This window comes from Plecotus auritus, assembly GCF_963455305.1.
Source record: "Plecotus auritus genome assembly, chromosome: 9".
NCBI classification, from domain to species: domain Eukaryota; kingdom Metazoa; phylum Chordata; class Mammalia; order Chiroptera; family Vespertilionidae; genus Plecotus; species Plecotus auritus.
The window spans coordinates 127,978,160-128,003,578 of NC_137783.1; the positions used below are offsets into that span (position 1 = coordinate 127,978,160).

The 25,419-nt window shown below is 39.4% G+C and overlaps 1 protein-coding gene across 2 annotated transcripts in view; it reads left to right on the forward strand.

Moving 5' to 3' along the window:
* GAS2 (growth arrest specific 2) overlaps positions 1-25,419 on the forward strand; it is a 122,378-nt gene that overhangs the window by 82,599 nt on the left and 14,360 nt on the right. The window contains exon 8 of one of the 2 annotated variants that reach the window (XM_080643007.1): positions 8,184-8,237. The exons of the other annotated variant lie outside the window; for it this stretch is intronic. Within the exon in view, the coding sequence (XP_080499133.1) occupies positions 8,184-8,237 (54 nt within the window). The remainder of the gene's footprint in view (positions 1-8,183; positions 8,238-25,419) is intronic. 2 annotated transcript variants of the gene reach the window in all.

Sequence of the window (25,419 nt, forward strand, 5' to 3'; positions counted from 1 at the left end):
GCAAACGAGTGGGGTCCTGTGTTGTGAGATAGCTGACTTTTTGTGCTACTTGCTTTGGGCACTGATATGATGAATACTTTTTACAGTTTATCACTACCCTAACATTGTACTTTAACTAACGTTGCTCAAAGTGTGTTCCAGGAAATAATAGTTCCAGAAGATGTTCAAAGGTATTATTTATAAAGAAGAATTATTATGAAAAAGAGTTTAAACAAGTTTCTTTAATTACTCTTATTACCGATAGTTGACTTGATTAGCCTCTGTCTGAGCACGTGATAGATCTCATTGTACTTCTCATCCTGCTATGTCACCATTCCCATTTTACAGATGAGAAAACTGAAGCATGGAGATTGAATAACTTCTCAAAGACATAAGCTAATAAGTGGTGAAGGTGGGATTCAAAGGCCCAACCCTTGAATTTACGTTCTCTACTAGTAAGCAATATTGATTTGTTTAACTGTTATTATCTGGGATTTCTTGGAGGGTGAATAATGTGAACTAGTAATCCCACAGTATACAGTGAAATATACTATGTAGCATTTTCCAAATGTGTCTGACAATAACTAACCATAGAAATTGTCCTTTCCCACCTTTTTTAAAATAAAAAAAAAACCTCCCAGAGCATCATCCTGAGCTTAGGAGGTTATGAAAACATACTTTGGGAAAGGAATTATCAATTGAAGCAAGTTCAATAATTATTTTATAACACAGAATTATACTGAATTGAAAGTTTTCTACACTTGCCAGAGTTAAACCCCATATATATTAAAGTACTTCCAAGAAATGTTGAGTTTATACTCACTTTTACCTTAAAGTTTTATTTGGAAATTATGATTCAAGGAAATGACTAGAAACCCTTTAAAGAAAAGACAGCTAAAATTAAAAAGTATCATGTGTTGGGGGCATTTTAGCAAGTGCTTTCTATACACTGTCTGAGTCCCCTCTACCACACAACTGGGGAATTGTTTTCACTCTTTTGTTACAAGTTAAAATATAAAAGTCGTGTTGTTCTTTTTTTTTCAGACCTAGAGAGACTAAGTCTGAAGTATGTAGTGTGATAAACAAAATTTAAGTTTTGACTCCCAAACCCATAATCCACTCCACTCCAAGCTAGTTCCCTGTGGCATGTCAATTAAATGCAAATGTTTTATTCACAAGCTTAGTATTATGAAAAAGAGCTGCACCTTTTTACACTATATTTGAGGCTCAACTATATAGTAGTGTTTCCTTATATCATTTTTACTTTAAAAATATTCAGAATTCAAAAGGCGTTACAATTGTATAATCAATAGTGCCTACTGTAAATAAAGGGATATAATGTGGATTGTTACAATTATAACAATACTTATTAGGTGTTTATTTGTATGCCAGACACTGTTCAAAAGCTTTATATGGCCTATCTAGTGTAATACTCAAAACCATTTAAGCATCTATACATCATAAGATGTATTGTTATCTGTCCTGATATTTTTTTAAATAGAACTTAGAAGATAAATCTTCTCTATTTCCAGTTGAGTCTTGTTGAGTCTTCTTGCTAATTGCAGATATTTTTTTAAGTGGATTAACATTATTTCAGGACATTTTTATAGCAGACTTTCAGATTAGGTAAAACCATATGACACAAGGCAATATACAAATGATGTGTCAGGACTGTACACTTGAAACCTATATAATCTTATTAACCAAAGTCACCCCATACATTTAATAAAAAAGAAAATAAATTAAAAATAAAATAAAATTTTGCATAAAAAACAACAGCAACACAAAACCATATGAGGTCCCTGTTGACACCCTAATGGTTTAGGATTTTTTTTTTCTTCTCATTTTAAGAAGTGTGACTATTTAAAGAGCCTGAAGAAAATATGATGAATAATTTAATTGGAAGTCAGCAAAGGGATGTGAAATGTTATGAAGTCGCCTTCTTTCTATTACTTTTAAATGAAATCATCTCAGATCAATGGAAAGGTCACACACATTGTTATTGGTTCATTGTAATTTCTTCTTTACTATAAAAATTCTTCAGGATTATACCGGTGTGGTAAAAATCACCTCACTGTAACAAACCAAGCAAAAGAGGCACCAGAGCTCTGTTGTTATAGCAACCCAACCCAGCAATGTCTTCTGGGACTCACTCTAAGGTCCAATGATAGCGAGTGATATTACTTCCTTTTCTGCTCTTATGACACATATTGATTTACTGTGAGTAAAAAAGTAGCATGGTTCAAATTGCATACCTTCCCTGGTAATGAAAAATGGGCTGTTATGTAAAAATGCAAAGGACTTTTAAAGAAGTAGCAAGCACAGTAATACTTCCATTTATCTTAGTAGAAACATTACACAAACAGTCATTACTCAACAGCTAAATGTCGAAAATTCATTTACAAAAAAACATTAATATGAACCTTTCCTCTCATTTAGCAATTTATGGGAGCAGTGATTAGGGTTTTAAAGCTGTCTAATGGCTTACATTCATTTCAAGGAAAAAAAATATGACCATGTTTGCCTCTGATGTATGTAAAATCTCAGACAACATTTATAGTACTCTAATCCATGGTGAGAGAAACATGGCTATTATTAGCACATTCATATTTTCAAACTGGGTCCCTTTCTTGTCTCAACTACCTCAAAAGAACACTAATTCAGGAAAAGCAAGCAGCAACATTTAAAATCTATTCAAACACTTTATTTTTAGATTTTAAATTTTTTAAATAATATTTTGCTCCATTAAAGACACTCATTTGTTTTTAATTTATTCATGTTAAATGAGGCTGGGCTAATAATATGGTTATAATTTACACTTTGGTAACACATCTCTCAGGGGACTTTGCAAATATTATTAAGTCCTCTTAAACTTTTTTCTGAGAAAGGCATTTGTCCTGCATGAACGAAAAATAAATAATGATTAACCATATCTGTAAAAATGAATCAGCTATTGTTTTTCTGAGATTTATCCTTTGAGGTTGAAAACCTTAAGCAGATACAATTTTAAAGTAGACTTTGTCGAAGATTGTACCCAACAATGAATTTGACACCACTTTGAAAAGCAAGAAAAAATGCATTCTTTTACAAGAATGGAAAGATTAGCTAATATATATGGGCAGTTCTCTATATTGTTATTTAAGGTAGAGAATTCACTTATTTTTCCATGGAATTGTTAAGAGGTATAGCAACTGTAAAGAACAATAAATAAATGAGAACTCAAAGACAAAGATTCTTTTTCCCTGAGAATTTGTTATTTGGCCACTTAGCAATGAGTAGTGTTTTTAAAATTATGTCTACCTTTCAGCTGATCTGATAAGCAAGGTTTACAGTGCCTTTAAGTAGTGCAATATATTTGTGACTCTCTTCCACCTTGCATCTAGAGTAAATGGACAATTTCTTGCATTAGCCACACATCAAAATTATTTACATTTACAGAAGCACTCGAAAATTAAATGGCTTCAGTGTGAAAGTGCACGGGTCGTATGACCTGCATTTTCATTTCTGCATTGCTATAGCATTCCTGCCATTAGATATATTTATTGCGTATATATACATACATATACATATGATGTATGTCTTGTAGTGTGACCTGTACATGCGTGGTGAAAAGGCACAATATGAGAAAGTTGAATTAATGTAATCATTTGGCACTTTGTTTTAAAAGAAATATTAAATTGATTTCTCTGTACTTGAAGTTTAACCCCCTAGCCAAGTATTTTGTAAGAAAAATAAACCTCATGCCCAGCCACTGTAGCCCAGTTTTTGATCATTGACCTATGAACCAGAAGGTGATGATTTGATTTCCGGTCAGAGCACATACCCAGGTTTCAGGCATTTCAATCCCCAGTAGAGGATATACAGGAGGCAGCCAATCAGTGATTGTCTCTCATCATTGATGTTTCTATTTCTCTCTCCCTCTCCCTTGCTCTCTGAAATCAATATATATATATATATACACCTTTTATTTTCACTACATTTCATTACATATACTGTTAAATACTCACTGACTGTTTTCCTTGTGTCAGGTGCTTTCCTAACTACTTTCCTTTATTTAGCCCTCACAACTCTTTGAGATAGGCACTATTATTTCCATTTTATCTACAAAGAAACCAAGCATTAGGGAATTAATTACTAGTACTTGTGAAAGGCCAGACAACTATAAGAGTCCAAGCCTTTTTTTGAATTCAACATACCTAATTTCAGAGCCCAGGGTTTTAACTGCAGTATATGCTTTCATTCCCTTTCAGACTGTCTGGTCTTTGGGCAGGTCATCTTGCTCCTCTACCTTTCAGCATCCATTAATAATTGACCCCTACTCAATGTGTAGCTCTTAATTTGTTTATCCTTTTGCTTGTAAGCTTTGGAAAAATGTTAAATTTGATAGCCAATCCCTGTTGGAGAGTCAGAAGAAAGTATCCAGGAAACAAAGAGTATTAAAAAAAAACAATAACAACCACCCTGTCTTCCTCCCCCCAAAAAATCAGAAAAGCCAACCAGTATGATTTTCACAGTGTAAAACATATTAACTTTTTCAATATATACTGACCAGACTTGAAAAGCAAAAATTTATTCTGGGAATGAAGAAACTAAGCAATATTCTCAAGTAGATTTCCATTTACAGTTTGCTTTATTCATTTAAGATTAAATTTGATTATGCATAAAAGGAGTTTCTGAGCATCTTATGGTGGGGTAAAGGGTGACATTGTCTTGTGTATGCTTTTATACTTTTATGAAAGGGGCTAAATTGAACTTAGGACAAAGTTCAAACTGAAAACTTGGCATAGCAACTAAGGCTTTTAAAAGCAAGTTCCCTAAAAATGGATGTCAAGTAATTTTTAAAGAGTAATGTTTCTTAACTGTTTTTATCCTGGTACTTAATGGTGGTACAGAATATCTTACTTTCATATGATTTGTAAAGTACATTCACTTATACATCATCTTATTTTATTTTCATTACTACTCTTTGAGAAGAATCAGTGTGATTGTTAATTTACATATCTTATTGAATTGAGGCAACTGCAGATTAAATAGAGATTTAACAACTTTCCCAAGGTAATCCAGCTAGTAAGTGGTTGATACAGGGTTAAATCACATTATAAATTTTTATATCTATTAAATTTCATATATTTTCGACTTCACACAATAAAATTTCCCTTTGAAGTTCTGTTTTGTTTTTTTTAAAATCTTGACATGTGAATTTGTAAAGTTTATAAGACTTTTCTCTTCTTTCCTTTTGTAGTCTTCCTAACAAGAACATTTCTTGGTTTATGTGTTCTATGCTGACACAAATGTGAATGATTTTAATGATTAAAATGTGAGTGACTTTTTGCAAAAGGGAAAGAAATGAAACAATTATACATTATGTGTCATGGTCTTAAATTATTGATGAGTCTTCTAGCAGCCAAAGAATAAACCTGTGAACTATCTGTCAGTATAAATTATATTTAATCCTCCCATGGGCTTAAGTTGCATAAACAGGATGCAGCCAGATTTATTAAGAAATGTACTTTGCAAATGTGGCCATCTTGAGTTTGTATTGAATGTAGTGAAGCGTGGTAGAAATTTTTTCTCATTACAAAAGGGACTAGAATAAAATAGGACTCATTTATTTAGTGGTGTCCTTTTTGTAATATCGCTGAGCTAAGCTTCTGCGTGACTTGGCCATTTCAGACCCTGCCTGGCATTTCTTCTCTAATACGTTTCATTTTGAATTTCAGTTCCTCAGTAAGAACATGGAATCTTGGTCCCGGATTCAGAAGGTGCCCCCTTTTCCTAACGCCCAGCCTTTCATTGCAGGAGCCTTACCAGTTCACGCCAAATTTTAGTTCACTGGGATGGCATGTTTCAGTTCTATTAACGTTAACATTTTTATTTGAAGCTTGTTCGTGTGTTGTTTTTAGGATACCTTGTGTCATTTCCTGCCATCTTGTTAGAAGCATACTAAGATCCTGAGGAAATTTTTGTGTAGATTTTGGGAGGAACAAAGTGTAAGGGATTTGGGTTTAATGTTGGCCTTAGGATATACATGCATTCTCAATTTGTTTTATAATGAAAATCCTGATGTTCGTAAAAAAGAAAAAATTCCCCGTGAGTTATTTGGAGAGTTATTTGCTGTTTCCCTAAGAGAACCCCCACAAGAAATCACTGCATTACATTTCTCTTGATTGCAGCTTTTTTTTTTCATCACCATTTCTTTTACACACTGGCTTCTCTTGCCAACTTTCCATCCTCCTGCACTACCCTCACACCTTGTCCTTCGCACACTCTTGCCCATTATGGAGAAATGCTCTCTCTCCAGCTCAGAGCTCTTCTAATCTAGTTTGCGTTATAGACACATTTTAAGGGGCTGTAAACTCCGTGGGAAAGTTTATAATGATTTGAGAAATCACCATGTAAAGGGTTTTCTCACACACACACCCTCACCTTTTTTGTTTTTTTAACCAATCAATCCATCCAGTGTTTTACTGTATTTGTTCATTTTCCCAGAAACTGACACCTTGGTTAACAGTCTCTGACTTTCACTCTGAACACAGGCATTTGTCTTATCTTTTTGAAATCCAGCCTTATAGAAGATGTGGAGCAGAGATAATCGGATAGTCTCTGAGGCATCATTTGAAAGCTGGGAAAGGGCAGGCCTGACTTAAAGTCTGTCTTCTAACGTTGGCATCAGGCATAAGGTTTCTGAGAACCCCATTTCAAAACTGTAACACATTAATTTGTCATCGCCCATCATTGTGTTATCCATAATAATTTTACCCAGTCCCGGACTCTTTTTTGCTATTCATGGTCTTTTGACATTATGGGTTAATAGAAAAATTATGGAAACTCCTATGGCCTACAGACCACTCGGAGTTTTTTAATGTCACATTGCCCACCCACCTGCTAGGAGGAAGGCTAAGGTGGGTTTCCGCCTTGCACCAGGAGGCACTTGGCAGTACAATGCGCAGGTCACAAAATCCCTCTCCCACGGTGTTGTTTGCCAAACATCTTTCTGCTTCCTTCAATTTCCCTAACAATCTATACTTAATATGACAAGGAACTAGCAGTGGTCTCAGAAGCCAGGTGAGGACTGTCTCTCATATCCAACCTTGGAGATCTCATCTGTCTCATTTTTTTACTCAACATCTTATAACAAAAAGACACCTTCCAGTGTGCACGGAAAGAATTCCAGAGAGACCTGAATTTAATTGACATCTTGGCATCAAGGATTGAACAGGATCTTCCTTCATGTGCAGTACCCATGGATCTGACAGATAGCACATGTATACATACTAACTAGAGGAAAGAGGAAGATAGCCTTGACTAATAGATAAAGACATTATAGTCATAATAGTATCTAATCATATAAAGGGTGGAAAATGCCTCCCAAGGATGACTTTACTTGAGAACCATAATGCTTAGTTAGAGAATCTGGGACATGTCCTTCAATTCTGACTGAAGGCCTTTCAACAAATTACCTTTCAGATAACGTAGGTGTCTCTTTGTGAGTGTGTGACCATTGTGAGATTAGAATGCTGCTTAAATACATTTCTAATTACAGCAGAAGGACGTGGCGGAGTGCCTGATGGGTCACACAGTTTTCAGAGAGTAAACAAAATGGTAGGGCCTTGAATAAAAGCAAGGGGCCAACATCAGTGAGCTGGATGGGCACCAGGGAAGTCCAAACAAGATGGCAGGATCTCCCCCAGCGTAGGAAGTTTCACACGGAAAATAATGGCTTCATTTACTTACCTTTTTTTTTTTCTAGGACTTCATCAGACATTCTCTAGAGTCTGGTATGTTTCTCTTGTGGAAATGAGGCACGGACTTGACATCTGTTTCCCAGGCAAAATTATTTCCTTACATGTATCTCTTGTTTTTATAGTGAGAGTTCTGAGCAATGAACAGGAAACCACAGGACCCAAGAAAACAGATAATTCTGACATTTGTGTTTTAAAATGCCAGTGGCCAGCACAGTCTACAGTCCTCAAATTATGTGTGCTTCAGTGATCACTTAGTGTGGATTATTAGGCAATAATAATCCTTCACTGTAGGATGTGAAAAAAATATACAAGTAGTCATTCTCATTGTAACTTCAAAAAAAAAGGTTTCTTTAATCTTGTCACAAAGATCACAGTTTGCATTTCCAGGTAATGTTCGTGTGCTTTCTGCAATGGAGATGGAGAGCATTTGATGAACTTCCTATCTTCTTGTTTCAGTAGGGTCTTCATGGTTGTTACTATGTCTCCAAAGCCAAAGCAAAGCAGACATTTAAGGTAATTACTTAGATAATTAAGGGGAAACCTCTCTACTTGGCTTTCACCGTGGAGCTTTGACCTCTAGACAAATGAGGGAAGTTGGGCAACAAAAAGTGAATCATTGACTTTGTTTTTAGTGAGGTATTCAGATGATGGTTCTCCTTTGGTTTTCCCATGATACTTTGTAAAAATGGCAATCTGGGACAGATTGGGAGTGGGTAGCAGGCAGTATCCTAGCGTTTTTGTCTTTTCTGAACAGTTCCCATGCAATTCTAGAGTATTCCTTCATTAAGTTTTTTATTCAAATTGTTCAAAAGTATAAGCCTTGGTTTAGCTTCTATGGGCAATATCGTCTTAGTCTTTGCTTTAAAATATTGAAGATGATATGCCTGTGGAATAAAAACAAAGCAGCGTATAACTTCAGGAAATTCCCTTTCTACTCCCATTGCACAAATTGCCCGTTGTGTTCTCTCACACCTGCAACCTCATGGACCCCTGCCACCTCTCTGCTCCTGACACCATGCTTACCCGATATATCAGCAGTGCCTTACCTAACACGTGGGATTTAGTACTTTGGTACAATACAGGTTAAAGAGGATAGGAATGGAATAGGACTTGAGGTTGCCAGTGTGCATAAAAGGGTTGGTTCATTTTTAGTTTTTAAATGTCAATCATTCTGATCTAGAAAGAGCAACTGACTAGAATAAGTGTTACCCATTTTGCACAAATACAAAATAATTGTTAGAAAAGCCCCATTTTGTAAATTATCTAAATAGGATAAATATATCTTGAAATTGCGAGAATTTAGGTTAGATTTTATTTAAAAAGTATTAAATGCATTGCTTTATGCATAATTTATTCTTTATTTAGTCACCAAATACATGAATATGTGAAATGTGCAAAGAACTATTAGAATTATGGAGGATACTGTTTCTGTATAAACTCTTTTTTTGTAAAAATCATGCTAAACAATGTAAATAATTGGTCATACAATACTAATGATTCTGACAGTGACATATTTAATTGGTTATAAACATTAATGATTGACAAGTATGAGAAAGAGGTTAGTTCTTGAAGAGTCACTTCTAAAGTCCCCTCAAAGGACATGAAAATATATTTATAAAACATTAGAGTTTCTGATCAAGTTGGGGCAGAAAGAGCAGACATAACTTTCCTTGGACCTGCTGAAGACATTGCATAAAGTCTTATGAGGCACGTTACTATTAAATGAAGGTGAATACTTACCTGGCAGGGGAGATACCATGATCATTAAATGAAGGTGAAACCCACGTCTTTTGTGCTAACCTGGCTATGACAGCCTTGACTCCCATTTATCACCAAGATTGATTGAACCACTCTTGATGGCTGGGTGTGAAGTTTGCCTTTCACTTATTTGGATGTCACTAGGTTAAAATGGAAAACGTTGCCTGGCTGGATTTCTTTGTTCAAAGAATATGAGTGTCTGTATTCTTTTCACTACTTAAATTGCCACACCTCTCTTTGTTTATCTTAAAAGTATTTTTTTTCATAAGTGTCTTTTTTGAGGGCACAAATTGAATTAGAAAGTCAGGAATATAGTTATCTGATAATCTAGTCACAATTCTTTGTACTTTAGGGTGAGTCTCTAAAGAAAATCTTTGAAGTTCATACGATCTCCGTAGACATCATGGACTTTATAGGGAAGGTTTGTAATGGGGCTGGCATGCTAGTTCTATTTGGGGAGGGGCAGTTCAAGCCCCACTTTAGAGAGGCTAAAAACAGTAGAGTTCTTTTCTCTGCATTCCCCCCTTTTTCCCCCCAGAGAAGATGAATTAGAGAAAGAGAGGGTTGTTTGCCAAGTTTCTGGAATGGCACCCTCATCCTAGTTCCTTGTTTTTCTATTTAAATATAAATGTAGAATGACAACAGTGGCATTGTCCTAATTGAAGTGAAATGCACAAAAATCAAGGTCAAGACATGCTTCCTGGAGACATTTCTCAGAGACCCTGTAATGCCCAGAGAACAGCTTGGAGTTGAGCTTTATCACTGGGCTCTTTTCTGGTCTTGGAACCATCAGAGGCCCTTCAGCAGGTGCAGCCCCTTCCAGGGTCATCGGTCCTTTCAGCTTTGAACCCAGGAGGTTCTGGGAGAATATGAAGGGCTTCTGAGACCTTGGCAAGCAGGACTTGGAAGGCTTTATCACATCTTGGACCCAAGGGATGAAATACCTGGAGATCATCAGAAGCCAACCCCCTAATTCTTCCTCCAGGGGCTGCAGTCTGCTGCTTGTGGTTCCGCTTTGCTGTCATACCACTCCCTGAAGGAAGCTCTGCCTTCTGACCCTGAGACTCTTGCTGAGAGGCTTGCCAAGCTGTCTTCAACCTTGAATCTCGCTCTTGCTGGTTTGGCTCAGTGGATGGAGCGTTGGCCTGCATACCAAAGGGTCCCAGGTTCCATTTGGGTCAAGGTCACATACCTTGGTTGCAAGCTCCTCCTGGCCTAAGCCTCCTTGACCAAAAAACACACACACACATAAAAACACAAAAACAAAAACAAACAAACACACAAAAAAACTGAGCCCTGACTGGTTTGGCTCAGTGGATAGAGCATCGGCCTGTGGACTCAAGGGTCCCAGGTTCAATTTCGGTCAAGGGCATATACCTTGGTTGTGGGCACATCCACAGTAGGAGGTGTTCAGGAGGCAGCTGGTCGATGTTTCTCTCTCATCGATGTTTCTAACTCTCTATTCCTCTCCCTTCCTCTCTGTAAAAAAATCAATAAAATATATTTTAAAAAAACAACAACACAAAAAAACCCAAGTCTCATGACCCTAGTCTGTACCTAGTTTTCAGTTTTCCCTGCCTTGTTTCATATGCCTTTCCACAGAAGGGTCCTATGTTCTAGTCATCTTCACTCCTTATGCCCACTTCCACCCCTCAGTCTTAGTCCCTCAGATTTAGACCCCTTTGGGTCTTGCCAGGTGGGTACAGGGCTGGAATTGACACTTGTCCTGGGACCTGTTTGGTGTGAACTGTTGCTCACTTTGTAGCAAGATTACCTTTTCTGCCTGCCCTTGATGGCACGTCTTAGATCATTTTACTCCCAAGATGCCATTTTTTGTTGTTGTTGTTGTTGATCCTCGCTTAAGGATATTTTTTTTCATCGATTTTTAGATAGAGTAGAAAAATGGGGGGGGCGGGGGGGAGAGAAACATGGATGTGAGAGAGACACATCGATTGGTTGCTTTCCGCATGCACCCTGACCAGGACCGGGGATTGAACCTGCAACCTAGGTATGTGCCCTTGACCGGGAGTCGAACCCAAACCCTTCTGTGTGTGGGCTGACATTCGGAACACTGGCTGGGACCCAAGATGGCACTTTTGACTCCCTTCCCACAGCAGGCTATAGAAGACGTAGTAAGCATTTTAACCATTTAGGTTACAGCAGTTCCCACATAACCAGAGGCGACTGAGGGAAGTGTTGATGTGCTTAAAATGCCTCCATCCAGGCTTTGCTGCTCAGACATTCCCAGTCAAATATGTCAAGGTAGATTTTTGCTTTAAATTTTTTATTTTAGATGTAATTTCACACTCAGTCATCTCTAAACCTATTTATTATAAGTATTTCTCCAGAATAAACTAGTGCTTTCTCATATTACTGCATGTTGGATCTACTAAAATTGGTTTTCCTCAACCATGTTCTCTCTCTGATTTCCTTAAAGTGAGGGGCTTTCAAAACAAGACATATCTTTGAGCAACATGTATTTAGTGTGCTATATTAAACAGAGACCTTTGGCCATATTTTAAAAGAACAATCCTGGATTTTTTTTCCCCAATAGCAAAACATTTGAATATTTATCTAAGGGACACATAGTTGAGATGCTTGGGAGAGAACTTAAAATAGTACTTGGTATATTGACTTGAAGGACTTAGATCATGTTGGGAGAGACATCAAAGTTTAATTTACACATCTACCTTTCATTCATCTTTCATATGAGACATCTTCAGATTTGGAGTTGGAATTCCCAATATTTTTACCTATCATAGGATTTTTCTATTAATCTGAACTTGTGGAACTAAGAAAGGCTTTTAGGAGAAAGAAATCTGAGATGAGACTCCAGGATGCTAAGGAGAAAGGAAAGCGTTTCAAGTAGAATCAGAAAGGAAACAGCATGCACGAAGGCTCAGAAGCCTTTAGAAAAGGGACACCTGCCCTCTAGTGTCCTCTGTGAATTATTTAATCTTTTTTTAAAAATATATATTTTTATTTATTTCAGAGAGGAAGGGAGAGGGGAGAGAAAGATAGAAACATCAATGATGAGAAAGAATCATTGATCGGCGGTCTCCTGCATGCCCCCTACTGCATGCCCCCTTGACCGGACTCTCACCCAGGACCCTTCAGACTGCAGGCTGATGCTCTATCCACTGAAACAAACCAGCCAGGGCTATTTAATCTCTTTAATGGGCTCTTCCCAGTTCCAAGGAGGATGTTAAGAGTGCCCATACACATACTTGCTGAGTGAAAGGCATCAATATTTCCGTAGATAGGAAACAAAGAAAAATAATTCTGAGAAGTCAGCTTCCGCTAGAGGAGAGTTACACTTATTTATTTATTTCTATAAATGAGAAGTATTGGGAGCAGAGGGGAACAAGAAGTGTTCTGTTGAGAGGAATGACTTGCATATTTTAGCTTGTCTGTTCATTCTTATATAAACTAGGGCAAAACAATGGTCCCATTAAGTGTTATCATTTATCACTTCAGTGTTTTTTCCTTTGGGGGTGGGGCGGGGAGGGCGGACAGCCTAGAATCAGGGAATGCTTTGATTCTGTGGTGTGGGTTTAAATTCTGTCCGCTCACCCACAAGAAAATTCTGAAGCATGGGCCCTAGAATTTTCTTCTTCATGAGTGTTAGTCATCTTTCTCAGTTTTTGTCCATCCCAGTAGTTTGGGAGGTGATGATGAGACAATAGAGAATAGAGTGAGAAGTTTTAGACCTTCGTGCCCACCTACCCTCCACTCTATCTGTGGTCTTTCTCGCTCAGCTCTGGCCACATTGGACTTCTCTTCTTTCAGCACACCATGCTGTTTTCTGCTGAAAGGCCTTTAGAAATACTGCTCTTCTTTCTGGAATGCATATCCTTTCTCTGCCCATTTCCTAGCATCTCATTTTTTAATCCTTACGCCTGCTGTCCTTCCTCCAAACAACTGTCCTACCTCCCCACGTGTCTGTCACGGGGTCTGATCCCCAGCGCCTCACCCTTCACCTTCCTTCTTCATCGTTAAGGGCCTTTAGGGTGTGACTGGCATTGGAGTGGCTCACAGATTCTTCTCAGTACAACATAGTCTCTGGTCCTTGGTCTTGCATATGAGTGTTGTGTGATAAATACAGGGTGAAGCAAAAGTAGGTTTACCATTGCTCATATGGAAAATAATACAATAATCCTATATAATAAAAGCCTAATATGCAAATTGACTGTCACTCTAACACACAAGATGGCCACCCCCATGTGGACACAAGATGGCCACCACAAGATGGCCAGCAGGGGAGGGCAGTTGTGGGCAATCAGGTCAGCAGGGGAGGGCAGTTGGGAGGGACCAGACCTGCAGGGGAGGGCAGTTAGGGGTGACCAGGCCTGCAGGGGAGGACATTTAGGGGTGACCAGGCCTGCAGGGGAGGACAGTTGGGGGTGACCAGGCCTGCAGGGGAGGACATTTAGGGGTGACCAGGCCTGCAGGGGAGGGCAGTTGGGGGTGACCAGGCTGGCAGGGAGGGCAGTTAGGGGTGACCAGGCTGGCAAGGGAGGGCAGTTAGGGTTGACCAGGCTGGCAGGGGAGGGCAGTTAGGGGTGATCAGGCCAGCAGGGCAGGGCAGTTAGGGGCAATCGAGCTGGCAGGGGAGCAGTTAGGTGTTGATCAGGCTGGCAGGGGAGTGGTTAGGGGGTGATCAGGCTGGCAGGCAGAAGCGGTTAGGGGCAATCAGAAAGGCAGGCAGGCGAGCTGTTGGGAGCCAGCAGTCCTGGATTGTGAGAGGGTTGTCCGACTGCCTGTTTAGGATCGGGCCTAAACAGGCAGTTGGACATCCCTCGAGGGATCCCATATTAGAGAGGGTGCAGGCTGGGCTGAGGGACACGCCTCCCTGTGCACGAATTTCATGCACCAGGCCTCTAGTAAGAAATAATAATATAAGAATAAACTCTGCATTTTGGGCACTCACAACTATAAATCTACTTCTGCCCCTCCCTGTGTTTGCCAAATGTATTGCACTGGAGTAAACATATTGTTGAGACAGTGCAGGGTTTTGGAAAGCTGAGGGACTCTGAGAACACGGATGTGGAAAATGGATTTCATTAGTTGGCTGTGAGTAACAAAAACCAACAAGACGTCAGTGACTTAAAGAAGATGGAAGTGTATTTCTCCAGCGCGCAAGTCCAGGGCGGTTGCATGACTGCTCCTCAGAGTCCTCAGGGACTCAGGGTTTCTGCAGCCCATCACTCTGCCATTGCTAGTGCTGAGTTCCAGACACATGGCCCAGCATCGTGCTGGGTCCCGGGCAGAACCATGAAGGAGGGGATCAAGAAGGGACACAGCATCTGTGCCACTTAAGGGAAGTTCCTGACTCACTTGACTCTTCTGTTTCCATCTCCTTGGCTGTAACTTAGACATGTGGCTTCATCCACCTGCAGGGAGACTGGGAAAGTAGCCTTTTATTCTAGGCAGCTCTGCGCCCCACTAACATTTCTACTGCCCTGGAGAAAGATAGGAGGTACTAGGAATGGATTCCTTTCCAGGAAGTCAGGGTAAACACCACGGAGATCAGATGTAAGCCGAATGGCCACATGGCAGATCATCCAGCATTAATTGTGGCCTTGAATTTAAGACTTTGATTCTGGAATTTGTAATACAACTTAAAGGCACAAGAGTTACTGATACTAAAATGATACATCCTTTTGAATAGCAGTTTTTGTTTTCGTTGGGCTATTTTGGTGGAATTCATACAGGAGACAAACCTAGCATGGCTGGTTTTAATAAGGAAGAGCATGCTTTTCTCATGAAATGTATCAACTTGCAAGAATTTTAATCCTAACTGGATGCAAGATTGAATTCAAGCCATGTAAGTCTTTAACTTTCAAAAGGAGAGTAAGCATGGTTTAGAAAGAAAGAAAAAAAATAGTCACAGGACATGTTTATTTCATGCTTGACTACTTACAAAGCACTTTGAATTAAGGACATTTGGCCCTATAACAGCCCCCAGAGCTAGACAGATTCACAGATGAGGACCTGAGAAGTGAGAATGAGGCCAGAATCAGACAGCTTACAAATGATGAAGTCAGGACTGAACCATGTTCATGTCTTATTTTTAAGTTATTCCTCCTGTCTCCAAATGTGTGTTAAAGCCTGATGAGGGAACATGTGGAAACATGGATAAGAAAAGATGTGTCTGCTCAATGTCTTTCTGGGAAAGCAGGCAATAGGAGGCTTAGGATGCTCTAGCTACTGAGCCAAACTAGCTAGAACAGTGGTCGGCAAACTCATTAGTCAACAGAGCCAAATGACTCTCCACATTTGTGGATACCTGGTACTCTTCAGTCATAATTTGTAGAGACATTTCATATGGAATCCTCCATGGTGGGGACTTTTCATGATGTAAGTATTGCACCAAAGGTAGCCATGTGGAGTGGCAGGGAATACTGTCTTTGGACAAACCAGGGACAGCACACACACACACACTGAAGACACACTGTGGTCTACACGCTGGTGTCACTAGGCAACCGAGAGCAGATTGCTTTGTATTCTGAGTTATTTCCTGAGCGAGGGGAGTCCCCTAGCAGGCCCTTCAGAGCTAGGCTTTATGGAGAGCTGGATTAAATGAGATTCGAGGATATTATGGCTGCCCTCACAGGATATCTATTTCCTGACGCCTGTCCCCGCCCCTGCTATTTCAGCAGGTCATGTATGAGTGCAGCTGCCACTTGGCCTGATCAGAATGTTTCACTCACAGGTTTAATTAAAATTTCTGGCAAGCACCATCTATCATTCCTCTTTTGTAATTTTTCTCTCCCAGAGAGAAGCACAGTGCTCATTACCTCTTGCGTGTTTCCAGTGCCTTTGTTTCTACAGGCAAAGATTCGATGCCCCTTTAACAGCTCACGGGATTTCATTTGGGAACCTTAATGCAAAGCAAGGCACAATTGTGGATCTGTGCTTCTATCTAAAAATGTGTGAGTAAATATGGGGTTTATTATTTAACTCAGTGAAATATAGAGACCCAGAACATAAAATCAGCAGGAATTATTTTGTATAGTGTAACAAAGTAATCCACCTTGAGATAGCTAGACCCCCAGGTTTTGTGCTTGTAGAAACAAGGGTTCATAGGCTAATTTCAGTATCTCAGAAAGCAAAATGATACTTGTACCTTCACCAATGGTCAGGGTGTGTGGGCACACCAAAACATCAGGCTTTAGGTCAAATTAGTATAATAATTATTTCTTTTGTTGTTGTTAATCCTCGCCTGAAGATATTTTTTCCATTGATTTTTACGTTGAGTGGAAGAAGAGGGAAAGACAGAGAGAAACATCTACTGGTTGCTTCCTGTACAGGCCCTGCCAGGGCTTGGGCTGGGGAGGAGCCTGCAACCAAGGTACGTGCCCTTGATTGGAATCGAACCCAGGATTCTTTTGGTCCACAGGATTGCTCTAGCTACTGAGCCAAACTAGCTAGAACAGTGGTCAGCAAACTCATTAGTCAACAGAGCCAAATATCAACAGTACAACGATTGAAATTTCTTTTGAGAGCCGAAAACTGACTTCTGTGCATGGGCCACAAAGTTTCAATCGCACCGTATGTGCGCGCCCGCACGTGGTATTTTGTGGAAGAGCCAGACTCAAAGGGCCAAAGAGCTGCATGTGGCTCGCGAGCCACAGTTTGCCGACCACTGAGCTAGAACAATAATTATTTCTTTATTCTAATCAATTGATGTTTTACATAACATCTATATCTATACCTATACCTATACCTATATCTATATATCTATATATGTGTTTTTGATTAATTAAAATGGGGACTAAGTTATTTCTTAATAAATAGATTTTGCAGGCAAATTCTCTCAGCATGATATGTAAGAAGAATGGCAAGGGCATTCTCACTGTTGGGAGAATGAAAAGGGGCTGGAGCGGGGGGGTAGGGATAGAGAAAATAGAGTCCTGGTATTCTTTTGTCACTCCAAGTCATGCAACAACTGTGCGAATGAATTCCATCATCAATAACAAAGAGGATTAATGATATCTATGACATATTTTTTAATGAGAACTAGAAAGGATACCCAGTCCAGTAATGAGCACACAGTAGCCTGTAAAGGTTGATTACCTATAAAGGTCATTGACATTATCTTCATCATCACCACCAACTTCATCCTCATTCCATGGAAACATGGGCTTTAAAAGAAAAATGAAGTAAAAGGGTTCCTTAATTGTGAACTGATTGGGAAGCACCATTTGAAGTCTCAACTAAGTTAAGACTCAGCTGATCTGGGCAAAGCCAGCCTGAGCAAGTCATATCAATTAAGGGCCCCCTGTCATCATCTGTGAAAAACAAAGCATTGGATTGCTATCTAAGGTATATTCTGGCCTAGATAGTTCATATTTCTCACCACCCCATCAAGACCTCCCCTCCCCAGCCTGCCATGACTAGTAGTGTTGCCTGGTGAGTCACTGCTCTCCCGAGAGCCTGCATCCTTATCTGTGAAATAGATATAGAAATGCCTGCCTTCCAGATTGTTGTGCAGTAAGAGCGTGGCCTGGAGCAGAAACTGCTTAAACTATAAGGGGCAGCTGATCACTCTGAGGAGTTCACGGAGCCCGTCCCACGATCAGGTCTGCTGGGTCCTTCACCATCATGGCCGCACCATCTGGGTGCTCCTCTTGCCTGTATCCCTCCTCTGTGGGCCTGAGAAGCAAACCTGTTCCTGCACACATGTTCTCATGCGTAGTCTAGGCCCTCTGCTTATCGTCATCTTCACGCTCATGTAAAAGCATTTAACCTGCATCTGTAAGACACCCTTCTTAATGTTCTTTCTTCTGGGTGTTCTTTCCTAGGTGTTCCTTCTATAAGGTCTGAGGTCATAGGTTAGACTCATTTGAAGACCACTTTGCAGCTTCTGGCATGAGTACAGAAGGCTCCAATAAACCTAATGAAAGTAAAAGCCTTCGATTAAATGACAAGGGCATCCGCACTCTTGGAGAACAAAAAGGGGCCGGGGAGGGGGGGGGGTGTAGAAAAAATAAAGTTCCCCTGTCACACTCTCCATGCTCCATCCTCAGGGATTCTGAAGGCCAAGGACACTTGTTGGATCTGTGTTTGAGTTGTAGTTGTTTTGTCAACCAAGCCCAACCTACTCTATGTATCACAGACCCACACTTCACAACATTATTGCTGAGAAGGAAAAACAAAAAATAGCCCACGGCACTCAGAAAGGACATCCTTATAGATTGTGTGAACAATAAGGTCTAACTATCCTGAGTGCGTGGTATTGTCCTCACTCACACTCTCACCCAGCTGCTCTGATTCATTCTGACACATGTCCGCATTGGAAGCTGTTTTTCCTTACTCCTGACACATTCTTACTATACACTGAGTGGCCAGATTATTATGATCTCTGAACGCATAATAACCTGGCCACTCAGTGTATATCCTATATAATAAAAGGCTAATATGCAAAGTGTCCCCTCTACCAGGAGTTCGACTAGCAGGCAGGCCGGCCAACCACCCATGTCCCCTCCCCCTGGCCAGGCTGGCCGGACCCCACCCATGCACAAATTCATGCACTGGGCCTCTAATATATATATATATATATACTGAGTGGCCAGATTATTATGCGTTCAGAGATCATAATAATCTGGCCACTCAGTATATAGTAGCTGTGCTTAACCAGGAAGTGCCAGATGGCACTGAATCACCAGCTGCTTAATATTCAAGAACATTTTTTTTTTATACAGAACAGAACAATGCACGTGCTGATTAAAGGACTTTGCTGATGTCTGGGGAATCGGGGAATGTCCCCAGTCACCTCCACAGCTGTGCCTGGACAGTTTGTGTGGATCACAGTCTTCTTGGAGGCTCTTTGCTAAGTGCGTCTCTACCTTTCCCTTTGCTACTGCGGCCCTTGGAATGTTTGCTCTGAGCTCCCTGCCACTCAGAGTACTGGGTGACATGCCCCCATCACTGGAAGGGTTATTAGAAAGCCTCCGAGTGCCCCTCTGTAGGATGAGGAGTCTATAGGAATATAAATGACCAAAAAACCCCAGAACTGTTAACATCGATGGTTTTACTTCTATGGGAGAATTGCCATTATAATCGAGAACATGTCAACATGTTAGCATGTCCAGGAATTGCTTTCATGCTATTACTAGGAGTTCCATGTCGTGTTCTGAATTGATTCTGAGCGTAAAGGCTGAGTTCTTGGGTAAGTCCTGCAAAAGGAGTTCATTTTCTATGGGGAGCTTTGGTTAAAAAACAAAGGAGGAGGGGAACAAAACCCACTCTCTTATTATTGCATCTTTCCAAAGGTAAGCCACCTTTGCGGGGCCACCTCAGAAGAGCATAAAATGTTCCTAATTACATCTCATAGCTATGTTAAAACAATCACAAAGCTTGCCAGACCTCCATTATTTGAAAGCAGATCTGCATGTACATCAGTTGAGTTTTTTTAAATTAGTGAAAAGGAGAACTTTTTCTGAGATGTCACCATGGATTTTGACTATTTTGTAAACAATTGGCTGGATAGAAAAACTGGCAGAGATTACTTAGGAATGCCTTGAAGGGGATTTTTGAAGCTCAACCAGTAAGACCAGCCTTAGAGCTCATCACTTAACAAGTCACTGTGTGTTGTCCATTTATCCACATACTCATACAGTAAAAGGTTATCACTTGTCCATTATGTGCAAAGATCTGTGTTCAATAATAGTCATTTATAGTTAGTCATTTATAGTTAATAATAAATTACATCTCAAGATATATCCTGGACATTTTGCTGAGGTCCTAAAAGATAATCAGTAATGTAGGATGGAAATGATTCTACCACAGACCTCTATGAATGTTGGCCTTGTGGAAATGCTGTTTATTTCAATAGACAAAAATAGATTCCTGTCTGTGTCATTGAAGGCACACAATTGACCACAAAAGGAATAGAACACAAAGGGGTGGGACATTGTTGGTGTTGGTAAGCTGCAAACCTGTATCACCTTCAGTGCCAAGTATCACACCTATAACCTTCTTCCTAACGATTTGGTATTTTCAGTTCTATCTTTGAGGATTTATCAATAAGAAGTGAGGGAAGGCTTCTAAAACTATTAAAAACTTACTCATAGTCACCATCCTAAAGATGCTCAGCAGTAGCTATATAGTAGAATTATGTGGAGAATTTTAAGAAAACTACCCTCCCTAAGAAAATTGGATTAAATTAGTCTGGGATAAGGTCTGGCAATCCACATTTTAATATGCATTCTAGTAACTGCCTTTATTTTCTCACATGAATTGTTTTTTCTTAACACAATGAAATGGGAACAAGCTGTTTTTACAGCTGATATAGCACATTGATTGAGCACTTATCTGCCTTTGGTAAGGGAGAATAGAAATTAAGACAAAATCCCTAGTCTCAAAAATACCGCAGACTTCGAGTTCTGTGAAATGTGTAACATAAATCCCACTCTGTGGCTCATTACACTGTGTGTCCCTGGCCAAGTCGTTCAATCTCTGTGTTGCTTGGCAATTAAATTGCAAAGGGAGAAGCTAATACCTTTTACATAAGGTTGTCAACTGTATTAAATGAGATAAATCACTCAATAGGGAATCCCTATTATTTATTATTGTATCATGTTAATCATTATATATTGCATGTAAGAATTTATACAATTAAATGTGATATATGTAATCTATGTACACATAACATGCATAATTATGTATATAATTAGTTTGTGTATGTATATGTATATATACACAAACATATAAACTAAATGTTACTCTCACAAATATTCTACAGTGAAATGTAGATTTATTTAGAAAAAAAGCAGCTTAGTGCTTTTTAAGCCCAGTAAAATAAATACAAGGCAATGGTGAGAAATGTTGGAGAAAAATATGTTTACTGCTTTTATTCCAGTAGAATTTTAACAATGCAGCACTAATTTTTATTCAAGGATGAGCCCACGCACTTGTGTGCTGCTGCCCCCTAGTGCCTAGGTGTAAGAACTTCAATTTTGCTACATTTTCAGTGACAGGTATTGAAGGTTAGAAAACAGCTTGCTTGGCACCTTGTCAGTGATTTTGAAACAGACATTAAATAACGTTGAGATGTGTCTGTGGGAATTTACTTGTTCCCTTCATCTCTTCAAGTATGTAGTAGTAAGTAGCTGGCTGACCCACGTGAAATGGTTTATAGGCTTTTTGCTCGTCACATGGCTTGTCTGTCTGAAAGGCACCAGGGTGCCTTTGCAACATGAAATGGTGTACATTTCCTCCTCTGGCCTGTATTTCAGCACTGCGCTGCTACCCTATGTAGCCACTACAGCCCCTTTGTTATCTCTGTTATTATTCCTACAGCAAAATATTTTGTGTCTCGCATATTAACTAATCTCGTGGGAGTAAAAAGAACACTGAAAGGAGAGCTCAGGTGACAGGAAAAACAAGAAATTACCGCTGAGATGGGGAAGATGATTAAAATGTTTCTTACAGGAATGGTTTCAGTTTAATTTTACTTTGTATGATCAGTCATATGGTATAGAACAGGGTTCCTCAAACCCGGCACTGTTGACATATGGCACCAGGTGATTCTCTGTGGAGGGCACTGTCCTGTGAATTCTAGGAGGGTTAGTAGCATCTGTGGCCTCTACCCACTAGGTTCCAGTGCAATTATCCCTCCATTTGTGAGAACCAAAAATGTATCCAGAAATTTCCACATGTCTCCTGGGTTGAGAACCACACATGTAAGAGCATGGTGTGGTAATCACATATAAACTAGTGATTTTTATCATTTTTAATAGGGTTTGTAATAATTGATGACAAAAATGACGTAATGCCTAGTGAATTGTAAGCAAATCCAACCAATCTATTCATTTATTCAGTAATTCATATATTTAAGAGGGTAGCTGTCTATAGTCATTATGTGGTGTGAGTTTGTCAGTTGTGCTGTCAGAATGGAGACCTTTCTGTTAGCAAGTTAGGCCTGGAGTCTGTATGTGAGGTCTTATAGAAACAAGTACACTATTGGAAGTTTAGCTGAATTTGAAACAAAGTGTTAGGAGATATAGGTTAGATGTGTGAATGAGGAGTGGGTATTGTTAATCCTCGACATCATTATTTAACTTATAATAAGAGGGACACAGGATGGTGTTTTACTTGAAAAACTATGGTTGCTTAGTGACTGCAGATATTGCTATGCATCTAAGTCCCCCAAATATGTGAAGATGCTTGTACAAACAGGAACTTACCATGTGCAATGGGCTTTTGAGGAAAGAAAAGGAAGTGGCCAAGGGACCCACATGGCTGAGGATTTGTTCTGTGGATTTTGTCATTTGAGAGAGTTGGACTATACAGATAAACAAATAGAAAATTATTCCAGTGCTCTGGCCAGGCCCTAGTTAGTCAAACAGTATCCCTCTTACCAGTAGGGGAAGGAAGAAAAGACACAGGGATGAGGGTAGATGTATGTATATCAGTATCAGATGGGATAAATTTATGTAAGTTATTTTTCTAATCATGTGTATATAACACACCTGTACACACACACACACACACGAACTATAAAATCATGAACACACCAGTATACCCACCCATACATATGAAGAACTTTATAAAATCATGAACAGAAATTAGAGTATAGAGATAGAAAATTATGGAAATGTAAAATATAAGATGGACTGGTGAAAATTTTAGTGTAATCTTTGACAAGAAAAGAGATACCAGAAGTTTTGAAGGTGAAAGTAAATTTAAGAGCCAGGGGAGCTTTGTGAGGGTGAGGTTGTGTCTGAAAAGAGGGTGGATTTGAGGGACAGTTTTGGGTGATAACTTCCTAGAGCATTAGATATGTGTGGCTTCCTCCCCTCAGGGACCTCTGAGTGGCCCCATGGAACAAAAGGCTCATTTATAAGTAAGCATATGACCAGTCCCTGAAGCAAGAATGGACGGACACAGTCAGTTATGAATTGTTTAATTCTTCTGGACTTCATCTTTATGAAGGCTGAACAGTTTGGAAGCTTCTAAACTTCACCTACTCATATTGGAAAATGAATGATAGACATAGAACATTCAGTAAAAATTTTTTTTTTTTAATTCAGAACAAACCAATCTATTCACAATGTGTAGCAAAGAGAATAGCTGTGTGGGGAGATAAAGACAAAAGATTCTTTAAAAATCCATATACAAATAGTAATATTTTTACATGGACATTGATAGGTGAGATTGGTTTATATTTTTCCTCTGTGCTCTTGATCTGTTCACACAGAATGAGAAACTGAGTTAGGGGAAGAGCAAGCCTTTGGTGCCTCAGAGAAGGTTTGTGGAGCCAGTTAGGGTCACAGGGGCCACAGTTACTGGGTTTTGGAGAGGGTGTGGCATTTTATTAGGGTTTAGGGAGAAATAAGAACAAGGGATCATGATCTTGGAAAAAGTTTCTAGAAGAGAAATGCCAAGACTTATGATTGTTCAAGAGTCAAGAACATGTTATAGAAAAGGGGAAGATAACTAAAGGGAACCAGTACAAAAAAAGCAAAGTTAATGTCACAGTCTTATCTGAGGATATTATGGTGGTTTTGCTTGGTGTTGGGAAAAATCCAAATATGTGTAATATGAAAATAACTATAAAGTAACATTAGATGATAAAATGAAATAAACCATTAGGTACTGTTAAAATGTTAGAAAACCCATTTGAGATTTGGGTAGCCCAGAGGTACCTAGGGTCTGAATACTCTTCCATTATACACTACTGCTGAAGTATATCAAAGTGGGGGGAAAAGATCATCATTAATTTTGTAGTGATTTCAGATAAAATTGCATGCTTTTGTAGTGGAGTATATGAGAATTTGCCAGCTAGTTTGCAAAAGAAGAATATGATTTTTATAGCAATAAATTGTTTTATGGATGATGAAATATATATATTTCCTATGTTGATGTTTTAGAAATTCTATTTTCCCTATTTTTCTTTTGTTTTCTTAAATAGAAGAACTATTTTAACTTTTAATTTTTATAAATAAACTAGAGGCCCAGTGCACAAAATTTGTGCACTGGGAAGGGTGTCCCTCAGCACAGCTTGAACCCTCTCCAATCTGGGACCCCTCGGGGGATGTCCGACATCCCTCTCCTGGCTCCTAACCGCTGGCCTGCCTGCCTGATTGCCCCCTAACTGCTCCCTTGCCAGCCTGATTGACACCTAACTGCTCCTCTGCTGGCCTGATTGCCCCCAACTACCCTCCCCCGCTGGCCTGATCACCTCCAAGGCTTTTATTAGTATAGATTCATGTATGTCATTAATAAAATGGTGCTATAAGATGTATGACCCAAAAGAGAAAACTTGCTTCCTCCATTTCCTTTCCTTTCCCCTCCCTTCTCCTGAGTTCTCCCTGGAAGCAACTAGTTTCACCTCTTATAGCCTCTTCTTTTATTTTTTAAAAATATTTTTAATGATTTCAAAGAGGAAGGGAGAAGGTGAGAGAGAGAGAAAAATCAATGATGAGAGAGAATCATTGATTAGCTGCCTCCTGCACGCCCACTACTGGGGATTGAGCGGGCAACTGGGCATGTGTCCTTGACCGGAACTGAACCCGGGACCCTTCAGTCCGCAGGCCAATGCTCTATCCACTGAGCCAAACTGGCTAGGGCTATAGCCACTTCTTTTGTCTTCAAGTTTTCAAACGACACAATTATGCTGATGTATCTTTGTTTTTAAATTTTAGACATTTTCTATGGTATACTCATAAGCTACCTTGGGGCTTATGAGCATACCATAGAAAATGTCTAAAAATCAATACTCAGCATTTACTTTATTGTGATTATGAAAACATTGTAGTGTGCCACAACTACTTTTCCTTTTATAACCATTTCTATTTTCTTTGAAGTCAATAATGTCTCATTTTGTTGTCATAGGTCTGTCTAAGAAGCCCTTAGCCAGACCCCCTTGGAGAACTGTAAAAGCCATCAAAATGATGTCATAGGAAGATACACCAGTTCATCTATCAGT